At 47.2% G+C, this 16,416-nt stretch overlaps 1 protein-coding gene across 6 annotated transcripts in view; it reads left to right on the forward strand.

Moving 5' to 3' along the window:
- Positions 1-279: 279 nt before the first annotated feature.
- The window catches only part of LOC140395386 (fibronectin-like), a 161,807-nt gene continuing 145,670 nt past the window's right edge, over positions 280-16,416 (forward strand). For all 6 annotated transcript variants that reach the window (XM_072483085.1, XM_072483095.1, XM_072483103.1 and 3 more), the window contains exons 1-6: positions 280-605; positions 3,248-3,376; positions 6,401-6,538; positions 10,431-10,562; positions 11,922-12,059; positions 16,188-16,343. In XM_072483085.1, the coding sequence (XP_072339186.1) occupies positions 425-605; positions 3,248-3,376; positions 6,401-6,538; positions 10,431-10,562; positions 11,922-12,059; positions 16,188-16,343 (874 nt within the window). In that variant the 5' untranslated portion in view covers positions 280-424. The remainder of the gene's footprint in view (positions 606-3,247; positions 3,377-6,400; positions 6,539-10,430; positions 10,563-11,921; positions 12,060-16,187; positions 16,344-16,416) is intronic.

A 16,416-nucleotide genomic window follows, 5' to 3' on the forward strand; every position in this document is an offset into this window, starting at 1 on the left:
CATTCTGCAGACCCTTCCTTTATTTGGGGTGGGTTTTGTGCTGTCTGAAGGATGCGGTGGCTCCTTTAAGAAAGATGCGTTGTGTCTGCGGCTGAACAAGTTTTTTTTAAAATAGTCTTAATAATTCCTCCAGTGATGTCAGAGGCAGACTTGTAAATATTATTGATGTGGCCCGAGTGAGACCCCTCCCTTTCCTTCCCCCCCCCCCCCCCCCCGAACTCCAAGATCCCACCCATCCTTCTCCGCTAATGTTATAAAGGGGGCTGCAGAGACAAGCATTCATTTACTCCCTGCTCAAAGGTGTAGTGGATGAGAGAGGTGGCTGGGATTCCTTACTGAGCCAGCCTTTCCCTCTCTCTCCCGGCTCCAGTACCCCATTCCCCTTGTGCCAGTACCTCCTTGTCTTTCCTCTCCTTTCCAATACATGGTGGGGGGTCCCTGGAGCTTGCCTTGTCTGAGCTGTGAAGCAGGGAGTGGGGTTTTTGGAGGGTGGTGGGTGGGGATGCCAGCTGGTCCCTGGAAGATGTGCCACTCCACTCTCCGGGTCTTCCTCCTGGCCGTGTCTCTGAGTGCAGTCAGTGGCCAGACCTTCGAGAGGAATCAAAGTAAGTCTTACAACTTTTTTTTCAATTCTGTAGAACAAAACTTTTAATGTAAAGAAAAAACCGTGGACCTTTTCTTTAAAACTCCTGTTTCAAAAACGCCTTTGAAAAAGGGCCATTGAACTCCCCTGGGGGTGTGGTGCCAAGCTGTGCAACAAAAGCACAAGTTAATGTGGGATGGCATGTTCAGAAGGAGTTTAGAATGTCTCGCCGAGGTTTATAAAATGCTTCAAATGCGGAGTGCATCGACTTTTGTGTTTGCAGCAAACGGCACGTTTCTTGTGTTCTGACGAGTAATATGGCCGCGTATGTTTGCTAGTAGCTTTGAAAGAGGTGGGAACGGGCACGAAAGGGCCGAACGGTCTCTGCCTGGAGGGTGGGTTCAGACTTGGATGGGCAGTGGGATGCACAGCACAAAGGGGTTAATCGGGGATTTCATCAAGCGCATGGTAGCGGGGGCTTTGTGCTATCTTGTTTGGGCTGTGAGAGTTTATTTAAACCCTCCTGCAGCAAGTTTTTAAAAAGTCATGTTGTGGACCCCTCTACATTACGTCCCCACCCCCCCCCCTTTACGTTCAACCATATTTTAACTTTCCATGATGGATTTTGAGGGCAATCTGGACAAAAGGACCAGAGCCCTGAGTCCCCCACCCCACCTTCACTCCACAGATGTTTCCTGACCTGCTCAGTTATTGCAACATATTCTTGTATTTACTTCAAATTTGCAGCATCTGAGATTGTTTTTGTTTTGTTGCTACATCTTACTGTTAATTGGGCAAAAAACCTAATTGGGGGGAAAACCTTGCCGGGGGGGGGGGGGGGGGGTGGAGAAACCTTCCTGTTTGGAGTCTTACTTGCTGCCTCACTCACGTAGACATTCTTCAAAGTGGCACCTTTGACCCAGCTCTTCGGCAACCTAAATCATCAGATCCACTTGTTTGCCCCATGGTCCTGTAGCAGTTTGCTTTGCGGCTAATTCTCTGTCTGTGCACCACGCTCCCATGTAGAGCACTCAACAATCCGCAACTGGGAACACTTTCCCCCTGGCTACTCTGTAGCTGCGAGGTGAGAGCAAAGCGGTTGGGTCTGTTTCCCTTGGAGAAAAGAAGACTCAGAGGAGACTTAATAGAGGATATTCCAGATACCGAGGGTAATGGACAGGGTAAATAGCGAGAGACTGTTCCCCCTTGAATATGTCAAGAACTGGGGGGGTTGGGGGAGTACAGATTCAAAATAATAGGCCAAAAGAGTAAAAGTGATGTGAGGAAAAGTTCTTTCACCCAGAGGGCTGATGAAGTCTGAAACAAATTTGCTGAGAGGGTGGTGGAGGTGGATTCGACCAAGGTATTCAAAAGGGAATTGGAATGCTGTCTGAAAAGAAGAGAATGTATTAGGTTAGGGGGATAAGGCAGGGGAGTGGAACCGGCAGAATGCTCTTAAGCGAACCAGTCTGGACTCAATGGGGCAAATAGCCTCCTTTAGACTACACTGTAAGATTCTGTGATACCCTGTCCAGATCCCTCATGTGTTTGAACACCTATCTCCGTGGAGAACAAGCTCAGCTCCTCCAGTCTACTGAAGCACTCTTGGACCATTCTTGTGAATCTTTTCCGCACACTCTCTAATGCCTTCACACTCATCTGGTCGGTCCGCATCTGTGAGACAATATCATATGCATTTGAGCTCGCGCAGTTTCCCTTTGTTAAGTTAAGTGTTTTCAGTTTTTTGACAGAACTGCTCCTTTAAAAGGGAAGAATTAGGGACATGACGGTGTAAGTTGGGTTCTTGTTTGATGACATGGGGCAGAACAGTATAATCCTAATGGATTGGCATGGGGTGAAAAAGAACATTTATAAAGAAACCAGCTAGTTAACTCAAGAAAAAAACGCAGGTGACAGAAATGTGAAATAAAAATAGAAAATGATGGGAAGCTCTGGTGGCACTTGTAGCAGGCAGACATTGAATTTAAGAATTGAGCCAATTAGAAGAGTTTAGGGGGTTGGGGTGGGTGGGGGCACAGGGACCCCTCTTTTTCTGCAGTTTGTCTACTCACAGAAGGCGAGGGAGCACAGCTGGAGGTCTGAGCTCCTGAAAGACAAAATGAACACTGCCACCTTAGTAAAACTCAATAAAGTTGTCATAGTCCCAGGGACCATAGGCAGCTTTCCCCTTTGAGGAGGGAGAACTGACTGGTGGTGATTTAACCTGAGGATCATCATACCTCAGGTGAGGGACAAGGTTGAGAAGGCACAGCTGTTGGCCTCGCTCTGCATCACAAACCAGCTGTCCAGCCAACTGAATTAAACCGGACCCCGTGGACAATGAAGCCGACAGATGAGTTACGGCCCGATGATTGGATGTGGTCCTGCTTCCCGGGTATTTTCAAAGTTGGGAAAATTCAGCCCAGTGTTTCAAGTCGGTGACTGTACATCAGAATCGGCTGGATCCTGACATGTTGCCTCTGTTTAAACCCCTCCGTCGGTAAGTTCATGTTCCCCTTGAGGCTCCTTCAGGAATCAGGCTTTCACATCTGAAACACAATTGTGCATGTCCACTCCATGGATGGCATTCAGCTTGTTGAATGTTTGCAGTGTTTTTCATTTTGTAATATGTTTGGTCTTTGTATTTTCTCTCTCCCCATTTAGATTATTGCTCAGACAATGGGAAGGTTTACCATGTTAACCAGCAATGGGAACGTACTTACCTGGGCCGTGTCATGATCTGTACCTGTTATGGAGCAGGTCGAGGCTGGAGTTGTGAATCGAAACCTGACGGTAAGACAGCAGTTAAGGAGTCAGTGTCACTGGCTTCCTGAGAATGAATCTTGGTGTCCAGCGCTATCTCTAAGTGTTTAAGGTCCCTACAGATGGAAAAGTAAATGTTTTTTGCATTCCTTAAACACAGAGTAACAGCAGACAATCCCAATGTGTTAGAATGCCAATATCCAATCCCAGTGTAGAGTCCTAGTGTATTACAGTACCGCTGTACAGTTCCAGTGTACCAGTGTACAATAACAGTAATACGGTCCCAGTGTACAGTAACAGTATATTACTGTCCCAGTGTACAGTCCCAATGCATTACAGTATCATTGTACAGTCCCAGTGCATTGCGGTACCAGTGTTCAGTAACAACATATTGCAGGATGAGTGTACAGTAACAGTATAGTACAGTCCCAGTGTACTGGGATTACCATGCATTACACCACCACTGAACAGCAACAGTACATTACAATACCAATGTACTGTAACAGTATATTACAATACATTACAGTCCCAATGTACAGTTCCAGTGCCTTACAGTATCACTGTAAAGCCCTAGTGCATTACGGTATCAGTGTACTGCAAAAAAATTTACAGTATCAGTACATAGTAATGGTATATTACAGTCTCAATGAACTGGCATCATATGGCACTACAGTATCACTGCACAGTAACAGTATAATACAGTACCAGTGTACTGCATTACAGTACCAGTGTACCGTCCCAGTGCATTCAGATACCAGTGTACAGTGACACTGTGTTACAGTCCGTGTGTACTACAATTATAATGCATTACAGTACCCCAGTGTAACAGTAAATTACAGTATCAGTATACTGTAGCAGTACAGTACATTCCCAGTGTACTGTCCCAGTGCATTACAGCATCAGTGTATAATAACAGCATATTACAGTACCAATGTGCAGTAACAGTATATTACAGTTCTACTGTATAGTCTCAGTGTACTACAGTACCAGTGTATTACAGTACCAGTGTACAGTAACAGTATATTATAGTACCAGTGTACAGTAACAGCATATTACAGTGCCAGTGTACATTACCAGTGCTTTGCAGTTTAAATGTACGGTTCCAGTGTATTACAATACCAGTGTATAGACGTAGCACGGGATCAGTGTACAATAGCAGTATTTTACATACTGGTGTACAGTAACAGTACATTACAGCACTAGTAGGGACAGCACGGTGGTGCTGTGGTTAGCACTGTGCCTCGCGGCGCTGAGGTCCCAGGTTCGGTCGCGGCTCTGGGTTTCTGTCCGTGTTTGCGTGGGTTTTGCCCCCACAACCCAAAGATGTGCAGGCTAGGTGGATTGGCCATGCTAAATTGCCCCTTAATTGGAAAAAATGAATTGGATACTCTAAATTTATTTTTAAAAATATTACAACACTAGTATGCAGTCCCAGTACATTAGAGAATCGCTGTACTAAAGCAGTATATTACAGTACCAGTGTGCAGCCCCAGTGTATTATAGTATAAGTTTACAGTTCCATTGCATGACAGTACCAGTGTACAGTAACCATTATATATTACAGTGCCAGTGTACAGTATCAGTCAATGTTTTGCAGTTTAAGTGTATGGTCCCAGTGTATTACAATGTCAGTGTATAGACCCAGTACATTACAGTACTAATGTACAAAACAGCATTTTAGAGTACCAGTATACAGTAACAGTATATTACAGTACCAGTGCACAGTCCCAGTGCATTGCAGTTGAAGTATATTGTCCCAGTGTATTACAGTACCAGTATTACAGTCTCTGCACATTACAGTACAAGTGTACAGTAACAGTATATTACAGTACCAATGTACAATAAGTATGTTAGTGCCAGTGTACATTTACAATGTTTAACAGTATCAGTGTACAGTCCCAATGGGTTACAGTACTAGTGTGTAATTACAGTTTGTTACAGTAACAGTGTACAGTCCCTCTGTTACAGTAACAAAGTACTGTCATAGCATATTATCGTACCAGATTACAGTGTTTTCCACTAAATTTCTCAATTTTGACCAAAGATTTGCTGAATTAAAGAAATAAAGTATGATGGCTGGAGACAGTTTTGAAATATACCTACAGCTTTGCTGAAGGTTGTGTGTCCAAGTCTCATTTCATAATAGAGGCACAGGGTCCAGGCTGATACTCCAGTGCAGTACTGAGGAAATGCTGCTCTGCCTTTCAGCTGCGATACTGAAATGATGTTCCATCACTCTCAGGCAGGCATAGAATATTTCATAGTGATCTGATAGACCAGGGGAGGGGCGTTTTCTCCTGGTGTCCTGGCCAACGTTCATCCAAAACTCTGCATCACAAAAATGTGATTTTCGCATTGCTATGTGTGGGAGCTTGCTGTGCACAAACTGGCTGCTGCAATCCCCTGTATTACAGCTGTGACTACACTTCACTGGCTATAAAAGTGCCTGAGAACATCCCAGAAGGCGCTACCTAAATGCTTATACTTTCATTTAAAATTTTTATTTTATTTTATAAATTTAGAATCCCAACTCATTTATTTTTCCAATTAAGGGGCAATTTAGCGTAGTCAATCCACCTACCCTGCACATCTTTGGGTTGTGGGGGCGAAACCCACGCAAACACGGGGAGAATATGCAAACTCCACACAGACAGTGACCCAGAGCCGGGATCGAATCTGGGACCTCAGCGCCGTGAGGCAGCAGGGCTAACCCACTGCGCCACCGTGCTGCCCTCGTACTTTCATTTTCATGTCCTTGCACAGGGAAACAAATCAGATATCTTACAGCTGCTTTATGGCACAGCTACTTGGTTAGATGTCGAAGTGTGGACCAAATCGGCACTCATGTCATCGGCCAAGCTGAGCCACTGGACTGGGTTGAGTTGCCAGCAACCTCTCGTGCCCTGGCATTATATCCCTCAAGAGAGGAATGGACAAAACTAGCGGTAGGTTGGGTTTGGTGGGGCATGCATGGTTGTGCAGAGAGTCACTTATGTGTGGAAAGAACCTCCCAAGAGGATGGATTTGACTGTGACTGTGTTTTGAATTCTGCAGTTGAAGAGATGTGCTATGACCAGTACACTGGCAACCAGCAACGTGTCGGCGAAACTTGGGAACGTCCGAAGGATGGTATGATTTGGGACTGTACCTGTATCGGAGCTGGCAGGGGAAGGATCAGCTGCACCATTGCAAGTAAGAGGAACAAGTGTGGAGCATTGAAGGGAATTGGGTGGGAGAGGGGGTCAGTGTTATTACAGACATGTATCTATTTTAAGCTCCCAAAGATAAGGAATCTCTCCGAAATATACATTCACTTCAGTGTTTATGCAAGTTTGATCTTTTCAAAGACCCAGTAGACTCCTCACATTTTCATCTGTCCTCACCAACTTGAGGGGCAAAATTCTCAGGTATCGGCGCGATGTCCGCCGACCGGCGCCAAAAACGGCGCAAATCAGTCCAGCATCGCGCTGCCCCAAAGGTGCGGAATCCTCCGCATCTTGGGGGCCGAGCCCTAACCTTGAGGGACTAGGCCCGCGCCGGATTGATTTCCGCCCGCCAGCTGGCGGAAAAGGCCTTTGGTGCCCCGCCAGCTGGTGCGTAAATGACGTTGCCGAGCGGCGCATGCACGGGAGCGTTAGCGGCCGCTCACGGCATCCCCGCGCATGCGCTGTGGAGGGAGTCCCTTCCGCCTCCGCCATGGTGGAGACCGTGGCGAAGGCGAAAGGAAAAGAGTGCCCCCACGGCACAGGCCCGCCCGCGGATCGGTGGGCCCCGATCGCGGCTCAGGCCACCGTGGGAGCACCCCCCGGGGCCAGATCGCCCCGCGCCCCCCCAGGACCCCGGAGCCCTCCCGCGCCGCCTTGTCTCGCCGGTAAGAGGGGTGGTTTAATCCAGGCATTCTAGCAGCGGGACTTCGGCCCATCTGGGCCGGAGAATCGCGGGGGGGGGGGGGCGCCAACCGGCGTGGCGTGATTCCCATCCCTGCCGAATCTCCGGTGCCGGAGAATTCTGCAACCGGCGGGGGCGGGATTCACACCAGCCCCCGGCGATTCTCCGACCCGGCGGGGGGTCGGAGAATCTCGCCCGAGATGTATCTTTCGGAAGGGGAGAGAAAGGAGGAAACTCCCTCATTTTGTCCTCTCAATGTCAGCAAAGTTTGGATTTTTAAGATGAATCTGGTGCTAGATCTTGACCGTTAATGGACATTTTCAAATAAGGTTTTGTTCACACTGAACCCCATCCACACCTTTATAACCCTCACTCTCCTAATATATAAACTCATCACTTCCAGATAAACACTATCCTCTCTTTATCACATGTCAGTAAGAATCTCCATTCTGGTATTTTCCTCCAATGCCCAGGCTCCTCCTCCCCAAATTCCAGACTCCACCCTCCCCAAAACCAGACCCCTCCTTTCCCAGTCCCTGACTCCTCCCCAATCCCAAACTCCATCCTCATCCCAGACTCCTCCCCCAATTGTAGATTCCTATCCTATCCCAGGCACCTCCACAATCCCAGACTCCTCCCCCCCCCAATCTTAGATCCCTCCTTCCCCAATCTGATCCTCCCTAATCCAAGTCCATCCTTCCACAATTTCAGACTCCTCCTTCAAATCCAGACTTCTCCAACTCCTGGATCCCTCGTCAAAATCTCAGACGCCTCCACTAAAGCACCAGAAGGCAAACTTCTCCAATTCCTGACTCCTCCACGTCCAGTCACATCAACCAAAATCTCACACTCCTCCCCCAAATCTAAGATTCCTCCCCCAGACCCCTGACTCCTCCACAAATCCTAGGCACTTCCCTAAAATCTCAAACACCTCACCCAATCTTAAACTCCTCCCCAAATGTCAGCCTCCTCCCCAAATGTCAGACTCTTCCCCATAATCACTGACTCCTCCCTCAAATCCCAGATTACTCCCCAAATCTTAGACACCTCCCACAAATATGAGACACCTTCCTGAAGTCCCTGACTCCTCCCCCAAATCCCAGACCCCTCCCACTTCTCGGACACCTCCCTCAACTCCCTGGCTCCTCCCCCAAAACTCAGAGACGTCCTCCAATTCCTGACTCCTCCCCTCACTTCCAGACCCCTCCCACTCCCTGACACCTCCTACAAATCCCAGACTACTGGCCAAATTCCAGACTCCTCCCCAAAACCAAGATTCCTCCCCCAAGTCCTAGACCCCTCCCCAAAATTCCAGACCCCTCCCCAAATCCCTGACTCTTCCCCAAATCCCAGTCTCCGCCCCCAAATCCCAGACTCCTCCCCCAAATCCCAGACTACTCCCCCAAATCCCAGACTCCTCCCCAAATCCCTGACTCCTCCCCAAAATCCCTAACTCCATCCCCAAATCTCAGACAACTTTCCCAAATCTCTTGACTCTTCTCCCCACATGCCTGATGCCTCCCAAATCTCAGTTACCTTCCCCAAATCTCAGACTCATCTCCCAATGTCAGACTTATCCCCCAAGTTCCTGACTTCTCCCCCAAATCTCAGACGCCTCCCTCAAATCCCAGACTACTCCGCAAATCTTAGACTCCTCCCCCAAATCCCTGACACATCCTGCAAATCCTAGACTCCACCCTAAACCTCAGGCACCTCCCCAATCCCTGACTCCTCTCCAAATCCCTAACTCCTCCCCCACATCTGATTGGCCCCAAGTCCAACTCCTCTCCCAAATCTCTGATTCCTCCCCAGAATCTCAGAAACTGCCGCCAAATCCTTGATGTCCCCAAATCTAAAACCTCTCCCAAATCCTTGAATCCTCTCCCAAACCTCAGACTGCTACTCCAAAACCCCTGACTCCAACCCCATATCACCGACATCTCCCCAAATCTCAGACTCCTCCCCCAAATCCCTAACTCTGCCCCAAAATCCCTGACTCTGCCCCAAAATCCCTGACTCCGCCCTAAATCCCAGGCATTTGCCCAATTCTAGACTCCCCCTTCCCCAATCCCAGACCCCGACTTCCCCAATCCCTAACACCTCCCCAATCCCATACTGTAGTCTAATCCCAGACTCCTCCCCCAATTGTGGATTCCACCCCAATCCCAGGAACCTCCACAATCCGAGATTTGTCCTCCCCTTGTCCCAGACTCAACTTCCCCAATCCCAATTTTCTCCCCAATTCCAGACCCCTCCTCCCACAATCTGAGACTCTTCCTCCAATCCCAGAATTCTCCAACCAACAGATCGCTCCCCCAAATCTCAGATGCCTCTGCCAAACCACTAAACTATAAAGTCCTCCAATCCCTGATTCCTCCAACATCTAGACACCTCAACTCAAATCTCAGACTCCTCCCCCAAATCACAGACGCCACCCCAAAATCACGGACTCCTCCCCCAAATCACGGACTCCGACACAAATCCTGGACTCCACCCCAAATCTCAGACTCATCTCCAAAATCTCAGACTTCTTCCCTAAATCCCTGACTTCTCCAAATCTCAAACACCTCCTTCAAATCCCACACAACTCTCCAAATCTCTGACTCCTCCCCAAATCCCAGACTTCCCCAATCCCTAACTCCACCCCTCCACAAACCCTTATCCCCCCCCCCCCCCACAAACCCAGGCTTCTCCCAAAACGCCAGACACCTTCCCAATCCCTAAACTCCCTCAAACTCCGAATCCTGCCAAACCCTGACTGCCCTTCGAAAACCACAGACACCTCCCCAATTCCTGACTCCCCAGTCCAATTCCCCTGACTCCTCCTTCCTGCTTTCCAGGATCCTCCTCCAATCCCTCAGAAATCCTTTTCCAAAACTCTACCCAGGGCTCCTCCTCCATTGTCTTGTCCTGCTGACATTTACCTGGCAATGGATGTTGTTAGTTCCCTCAATAATCCAGGTTATTGTGCATGGCCTAATTACTTTGCTTTCTATTCTAGTGTAGCACTGTGAAGTGAAAGGGGCAGGGGTGCATTAAACCCAGCATACTTAGATTGGCCCAAGCCTTGTTTGGGACGATACAGAAACACTCATGGGGAATGTAGGGTTCTGAGCAGGAGCAATTGTTCAGGTGCAGAATATAATTTTTAAAGACAATTTAAAACAATCAACTCTTGTCTCCTTGTGTTTCACAGATCGCTGCCATGAAGGTGGTCAGTCCTATAAGATTGGTGATACCTGGCGGAGACCTCATGAGACAACTGGCCATATGTTGGAGTGTGTTTGCCTTGGTAATGGGAAAGGAGAATGGACCTGCAAGCCAATAGGTAGACCTTTCCACATCACAATTAAAACCAAATTGTGGACACTGTTTCTATTTTCATAGCACAATGCCTTTTGGCCTTCAATCCAAAACTATTCTGCTAAGTAATTGTACCTCATATTCGGATTGGTAAACACTATGGTTGTATTAGATTCGGATGTTTCTGTTTCAAAGTGTGGGGGTGCATTGGAATAGGTTGGTATACTCAAACATAGGAAGAGAAACCCATCAGGGAGAAACAGATCACATTGGCTATATGATGGACCACATTATCCAGGGGCTCATATGATGATTGATACTATCCAGCGGAGGCCCATTGACCAGCATTGTCCAGTGGAGGCCAGTTGACCAGATGATAGCTACAGTGCCGAATAGAACCATCCAGTAGTTGGCTATACAATGGTCAACAGTGTCAGTGTAGGCCAGATGGCCGTCTTGATGAGCAACACTGTCCACTGGAAGCCAGTTGACCATATGCCAGTGAAGGCCAGATGGTCATGTGATGGTCAACATTGTCCAGTGAAGGCCAGATGATCATGTGATGGTCTTGAATACATAGCCTCGGATGATAGTCCAGTGAAGCACTGAGTGAGTGTGCACTTTCAAAGATACTGTCTTTACGATGGAATCTTGAAGTCAGACCCCCAGATGCGCTCTCAGGCAAGAATATAAGAGGTGTCAGAAAACTGGGGAGTTCACTCACCCTTGTGACTTGGCCAAAACCTATCCCTCAACCTGACATTGCTAATTCAGATTATGTGGTTATGGTGTTGCTGTACTTGGGATCTTGGTATGCACAAATTGTTGGCTATGTTTTATAAATTGCCACAATTACTACACTTGAAAAGATACTTCATTGGCACTATGGAATACCCTGAGATTGTGAAAAGTGAGATAAAAATTAAATATTTTTTTCCTTCCCTTGTAAGCAAAAATCAGACTAAGAACTTTCATCTTTGGAGAGAATATTGATTGATAATGGAAAGGGCTAAAATGCAAAGTTCATTGAGCCAATGCATCAATTGAGCCTTACAAAACCATGGAAGGACCTGAGTTCAATTGATCTCTGCTGATTGTAGTCCAGGTGAGGGATTGATAGAACTGGGGATGGACAAAGGGCAGCCATTGGTAGCACAGCTGATCACGTGAGTGGAGTGGAGTGGAGTCAGATGGTCATGTAATGACAGGACAGAATTGAGGTGGCTGATGGCACCGACCATTCTCCATGGCGGAACATGTTCCTGGCGTGCAGTGCCCAGGCTCAGAGACCTAGATTGGCACTGCCTTTTCTGAAGAGACAAGAAGAGACAGATAAAAGATAACTTGCCTCAAACCTATTGTTGCACCTTGTGATTTTGTACAGCGGAAAGATGCTACGACAATGTCAAAGGAACAAGCCATGTTGTTGGAGACACCTGGGAACGGCCATACCAAGGCTGGATGATGATGGAGTGTACTTGTCTGGGAGAGGGCAGTGGACGTATCACCTGCAGTTCACGCAGTAGGTTCTACGTTTGTCCGTTCCGCGACTTTATCGGGCTTTGATTTGAACCTTTTACCAAACTAATTGAGCACTGAAATGGCTGTTTATACAACCCAGCCTGTCTATTTGAGGTATTTAAGATGATTAAAGGAATTGATTTGTTAGATAGTGAGAAACAATCTCCTCTGGCAGATGAGCCCAGAACAGCATGAACTTCAAATTAGAGGCTGTTGAGGGGTGATGTCAGCAAGCACCTCTTCACACAAAATGTGAACTATTCCCCCCACCCCAACAAAAAAATTGAGATTTGGGATCAATTGAAAAAGTCAAAACTGAGAATGGTAGATTTTTCTTGGGTAAGGGATGTGGAGGTAAGTTACAGACCAGCCGTCATCTGATTGAACAGCCGGGCGGGTTCAGAGGCTAATTGGCCTCCTGTCCTTATAGTTTGCAAGGAGAGGAGGGTTTTGGGGCTGGAAGAGATCCCAGAGATTGGGAGGGGTGAAGGCTTGGAGGGGTTTGGAACAAGGACAGTAATTTTTAAACCCAAGGCCTTGCGTAATGGGGAGTCAGTGGAGGTCAGCAAGCACAGTGAGGTGATGGGTGAACTGGACTGGCTTGCGAGTTAGAACATGAGAAGCAAAGATTTGGATATTTACAGAGAGGTAGACTGTGGAAAACCAGTTCATTGGGATAATCAAATCTGGAGGTACTAAAGGCATGAATGAGGTTTACACAACAGATGAGCTGAAGAATATAAGAAAAATGAACAGGTTTGGCCCATCAAGCCTGTCCAATAATCATTAAGATTCTGGCTGCTCTGATTATGACCTTTATTCCATTTTCCTACCTTCCCTCCATCCCACCGCAATAACCTTTAACTCCCTTGTTGATCAAAAATCTATTAACTCTACCTTGAATATCTTCAATGACTCAGCTTCCTCTTCTCTCGGGGGAGGAGAATTCTACAACAACATTTGAAAGAAAACGTTCCTCTTCATTGCTGCCGTAAATGGGTCACCCCTTATTCTTAAACTGTTCCCAGTTCTAGATTTTCGACGCTGCCAACCCCCGTCAGAATATTGTTTCAATTAGATCGCCTCTTATTCTTCTAAATTCCACTGAGTATAGGCCCAACCTGTTCAACCTTTCCTCATAAGGTAACCTCAGGGAATCGGCCTAGGGAACCTTCTCTGAACGGCTTCCAATGAAATTTTATTGCTACTTTGAGAAGGAGAACAAAACTGTAAACAGTACTCACAGTGCAGTCTCACCAATGTACAGTTGCAGCAAGACCTCCCTCGATCGAAACTTCATTCCCCTTTCAATAAATGCCAACAATCCATTTAATTTCCTAATTACTTGCTGTACCTACAGCCTTACCTTTTCGTGATTCATGTACAAGGACACCCAGATCCCTTGGTGCCACAACATTCCACAATTTCTCTCCATTATAATAACATTCTGCCCTTCTAATCCTCGTGCCAAGTGGGATAGCCTCACATTTTCCCAAATTATGCTCCCAGGTACCAAATCCTCCGTCCACTCACCTAACCTAACGTGACTATATCCCTTTGTAGACTGTTTGTATCCTCCTCACAACTTGCTTTCCTACCTGTCATTATATATACTATTGGCAAAGTTGGCTACTGTACAGTTGGCCCCTTCATCCACATCATTAATCAAGATTGTAAATAGCTAAGATTCCAGCACTGATCCCTGTTGGCACTCCACCAGTTACCCTGCCAATTTGAAAATGCCCTCTATATCCCAAGTCTGCCAGTTTGCCAATCTGAAAATGACCCATTTATCTTGTCTTGTTTCCTGTTAGTTAACTAATCCTCACAACATTTAAGAAGCATTTAGATGAGCACTTGAAACGTCATAGCAAGTGTTATGGACCAAGTGCTGGAAAATGGGATTAGAATAGAGAGGTGCTTGATGGCCGGTACAGATACGATGGGCTGAAGGGCCTCTCTTTGTTCTGTGAAACTCTATGAATCTATGATTATGACAATCCATGTTAATATATCACCCCCCAACACACATAAAGTTGATGTTACAGAGGCGATGTTACAGAGATTGTGCAAGTTTCGTATTGGAAGCTCATCACAGAGTCAAATATGGCACCTAGGTTGTGAACAGTCTTGTTCAACCCCAAACAGTTCCCGTGTGGAAGGATGGAGTCAGTGACGAGGGAGTGGTGCCTGAACTAAGAACCAAAGACGATGGGCAGGTTCCCCCTACCCGGGTATGTGCTGCAGTTGCGGAGACATCCCTCCATTGGCCAGAGTGGGATTTTCCAGTCCCGCCACTGTCAATGGGGTTTTCCATTGTATCCACCCTCTACCGCCGGGAAACTGCAGCTGTGTCGGGGGAGGGGGTTCGTCGCTGGCAGGACTGGAAAATCCTGCCAGTGGGAATGGCCGAAAAATGGTCCCTCAAATGTCTGTAAACTTCCCAATATTTAGTTGGAAGACATCCTGGCTCGTCCAGTACTGGATTTCAGATAAACTGTCTGGTAAAGTAGAGTCAGTGGAGAAGTGGAGAGGTGGCACTGAGGTAGAGCTTGGGTGTCATCAGTGTACATCACATGAAACCTGACCTTGTGCTTTCGGATGGTGCTTGTGAAGGACAGCATGTAGATGAGAAAGAGGGCAATGAGACCAAGGATAGATCCTTCTGGGACATGAGAGGTAACAGTGAAAAGGGAAGCAATCACAGGTGATTCTCTGGCTACGACTGGAACCAGATGAGAGCAGTCCCACCCAGATGGACAACTGGAGAGTCATTGGAAGAGATGGCATGGTCAACCAGGCCCAGTTACCTTCAGCTGCTCCATCAATGACCTCCCTTCTATTGTAAGGTCAGAAGTGGGGATGTTTGCGGATGACTGCACAATGTTCAGCACCATTCGCGACTCCTCAGATAATGAAGCAGTCCATGTCCAAATGCAGCAAGACCTGGACAGTATCCAGGCTTCGGCTGACAAGTGGCAAGTTACATTCGCGCCACACAAGTGCCAGGCAATGACAATCTCCTACCAGAAAGGATCTAACCACCGCCCCTTGACATTCAATGGCATTACCATCGCTGAATCCCCTACAATCAACATCCTGGGGTTACAATTGATCAGAAACGGAACTGGACTAGCCATATTAATACTGTGGCTACCAGGGCAGATTAAAGGCTGGGAATCCTATGGCGAGTAACTCACCTCCTGACCCCCCAAAGCCTCTCCACCATCCACAAGGCACAAGTCAGGAGTGTAATGGAATACTCTCCAGTTGCCTGGATGAGTGCAGCTCCAACACTCAAGAAGCTCCACACTATCCAGGACAAAGCAGCCTGCTTGATTGCTCCCCCTTCCACAAACATTCAAACCCTCCACCACTGCCAAACAGTGGCAGCTGTGTGTACCACCTACAAGATGCACTGCAGTAACTCATCAAAGTTCCTTAGACAGCACCTTCCAAACCCACAACTACTACCATTTAGAAGGACAAGAGAAACGAATACCTGGGAACCCCAGCACCTGGAGGTTCCCCTCCAAGTCACTCACCACCTTGACTTGGAAATATATCGCTGTTCCTTCACTGTTGCTGGGGCACAATCCTGGAACTTCCTAACAGCACAGTGGATGTACCTACACCTCAAGGACTGCAGCGGTTCAACTCACCACCACCTTCTGAAGGGCAACTAGGGATGGGCAATAAATGCTGGCCTAACCAGTGATGCCCACATCCCGTAAATGAATTTATTAAAAAGCGTGTCAAAGGCTACTAACTGGTTGAGTAGATCAAGGAGGGAAAGTTTACCTTTGTCCCAGCCGCACAGGATGTCTTTCCTGATTCTGAGAAGAGCTGTTTCTGTACTGTAGCAAGGCCAGAAACCTAATTCGAGGAATTCAAACATGAGGTAAACGGGGAAGGCTGTCATGGATTTGGGAGTTGAAGGACTTTGGAGAAGGAAATGGGTGTTTTTGGCCATCTGTTCTAATATCTTCTTAAGATCCGAGGGTCAATGTTTGTCCATGAAGTGGCTTCAGAATTTTTAACTCCATTAAAGGGGCCATATAGATTAAATGAGGTGTGGACAATGTGTTGAATGTGGTTACATTATTGCTGCTTTCCCTGCCTGATACAGACCGGTGCAATGACCAGGATACCCAGATATCCTATAGAATTGGAGACACCTGGAACAAGATAGACAGCCAAGGAAATTCACTTCACTGTACCTGTAAAGGCAAAGGGCGTGGAGAGTGGGAGTGTGAACATTATGGATCTTCGCTGCTGAGTTCTGGTAAGTGTGGGGACTAGCCCTCACTGTAAAATGTATAGTGTTTCCAATCCCTTCTATGTACACCTGTGATTTA

This window comes from Scyliorhinus torazame, chromosome 2 (assembly GCF_047496885.1).
Source record: "Scyliorhinus torazame isolate Kashiwa2021f chromosome 2, sScyTor2.1, whole genome shotgun sequence".
NCBI lineage: Eukaryota > Metazoa > Chordata > Chondrichthyes > Carcharhiniformes > Scyliorhinidae > Scyliorhinus > Scyliorhinus torazame.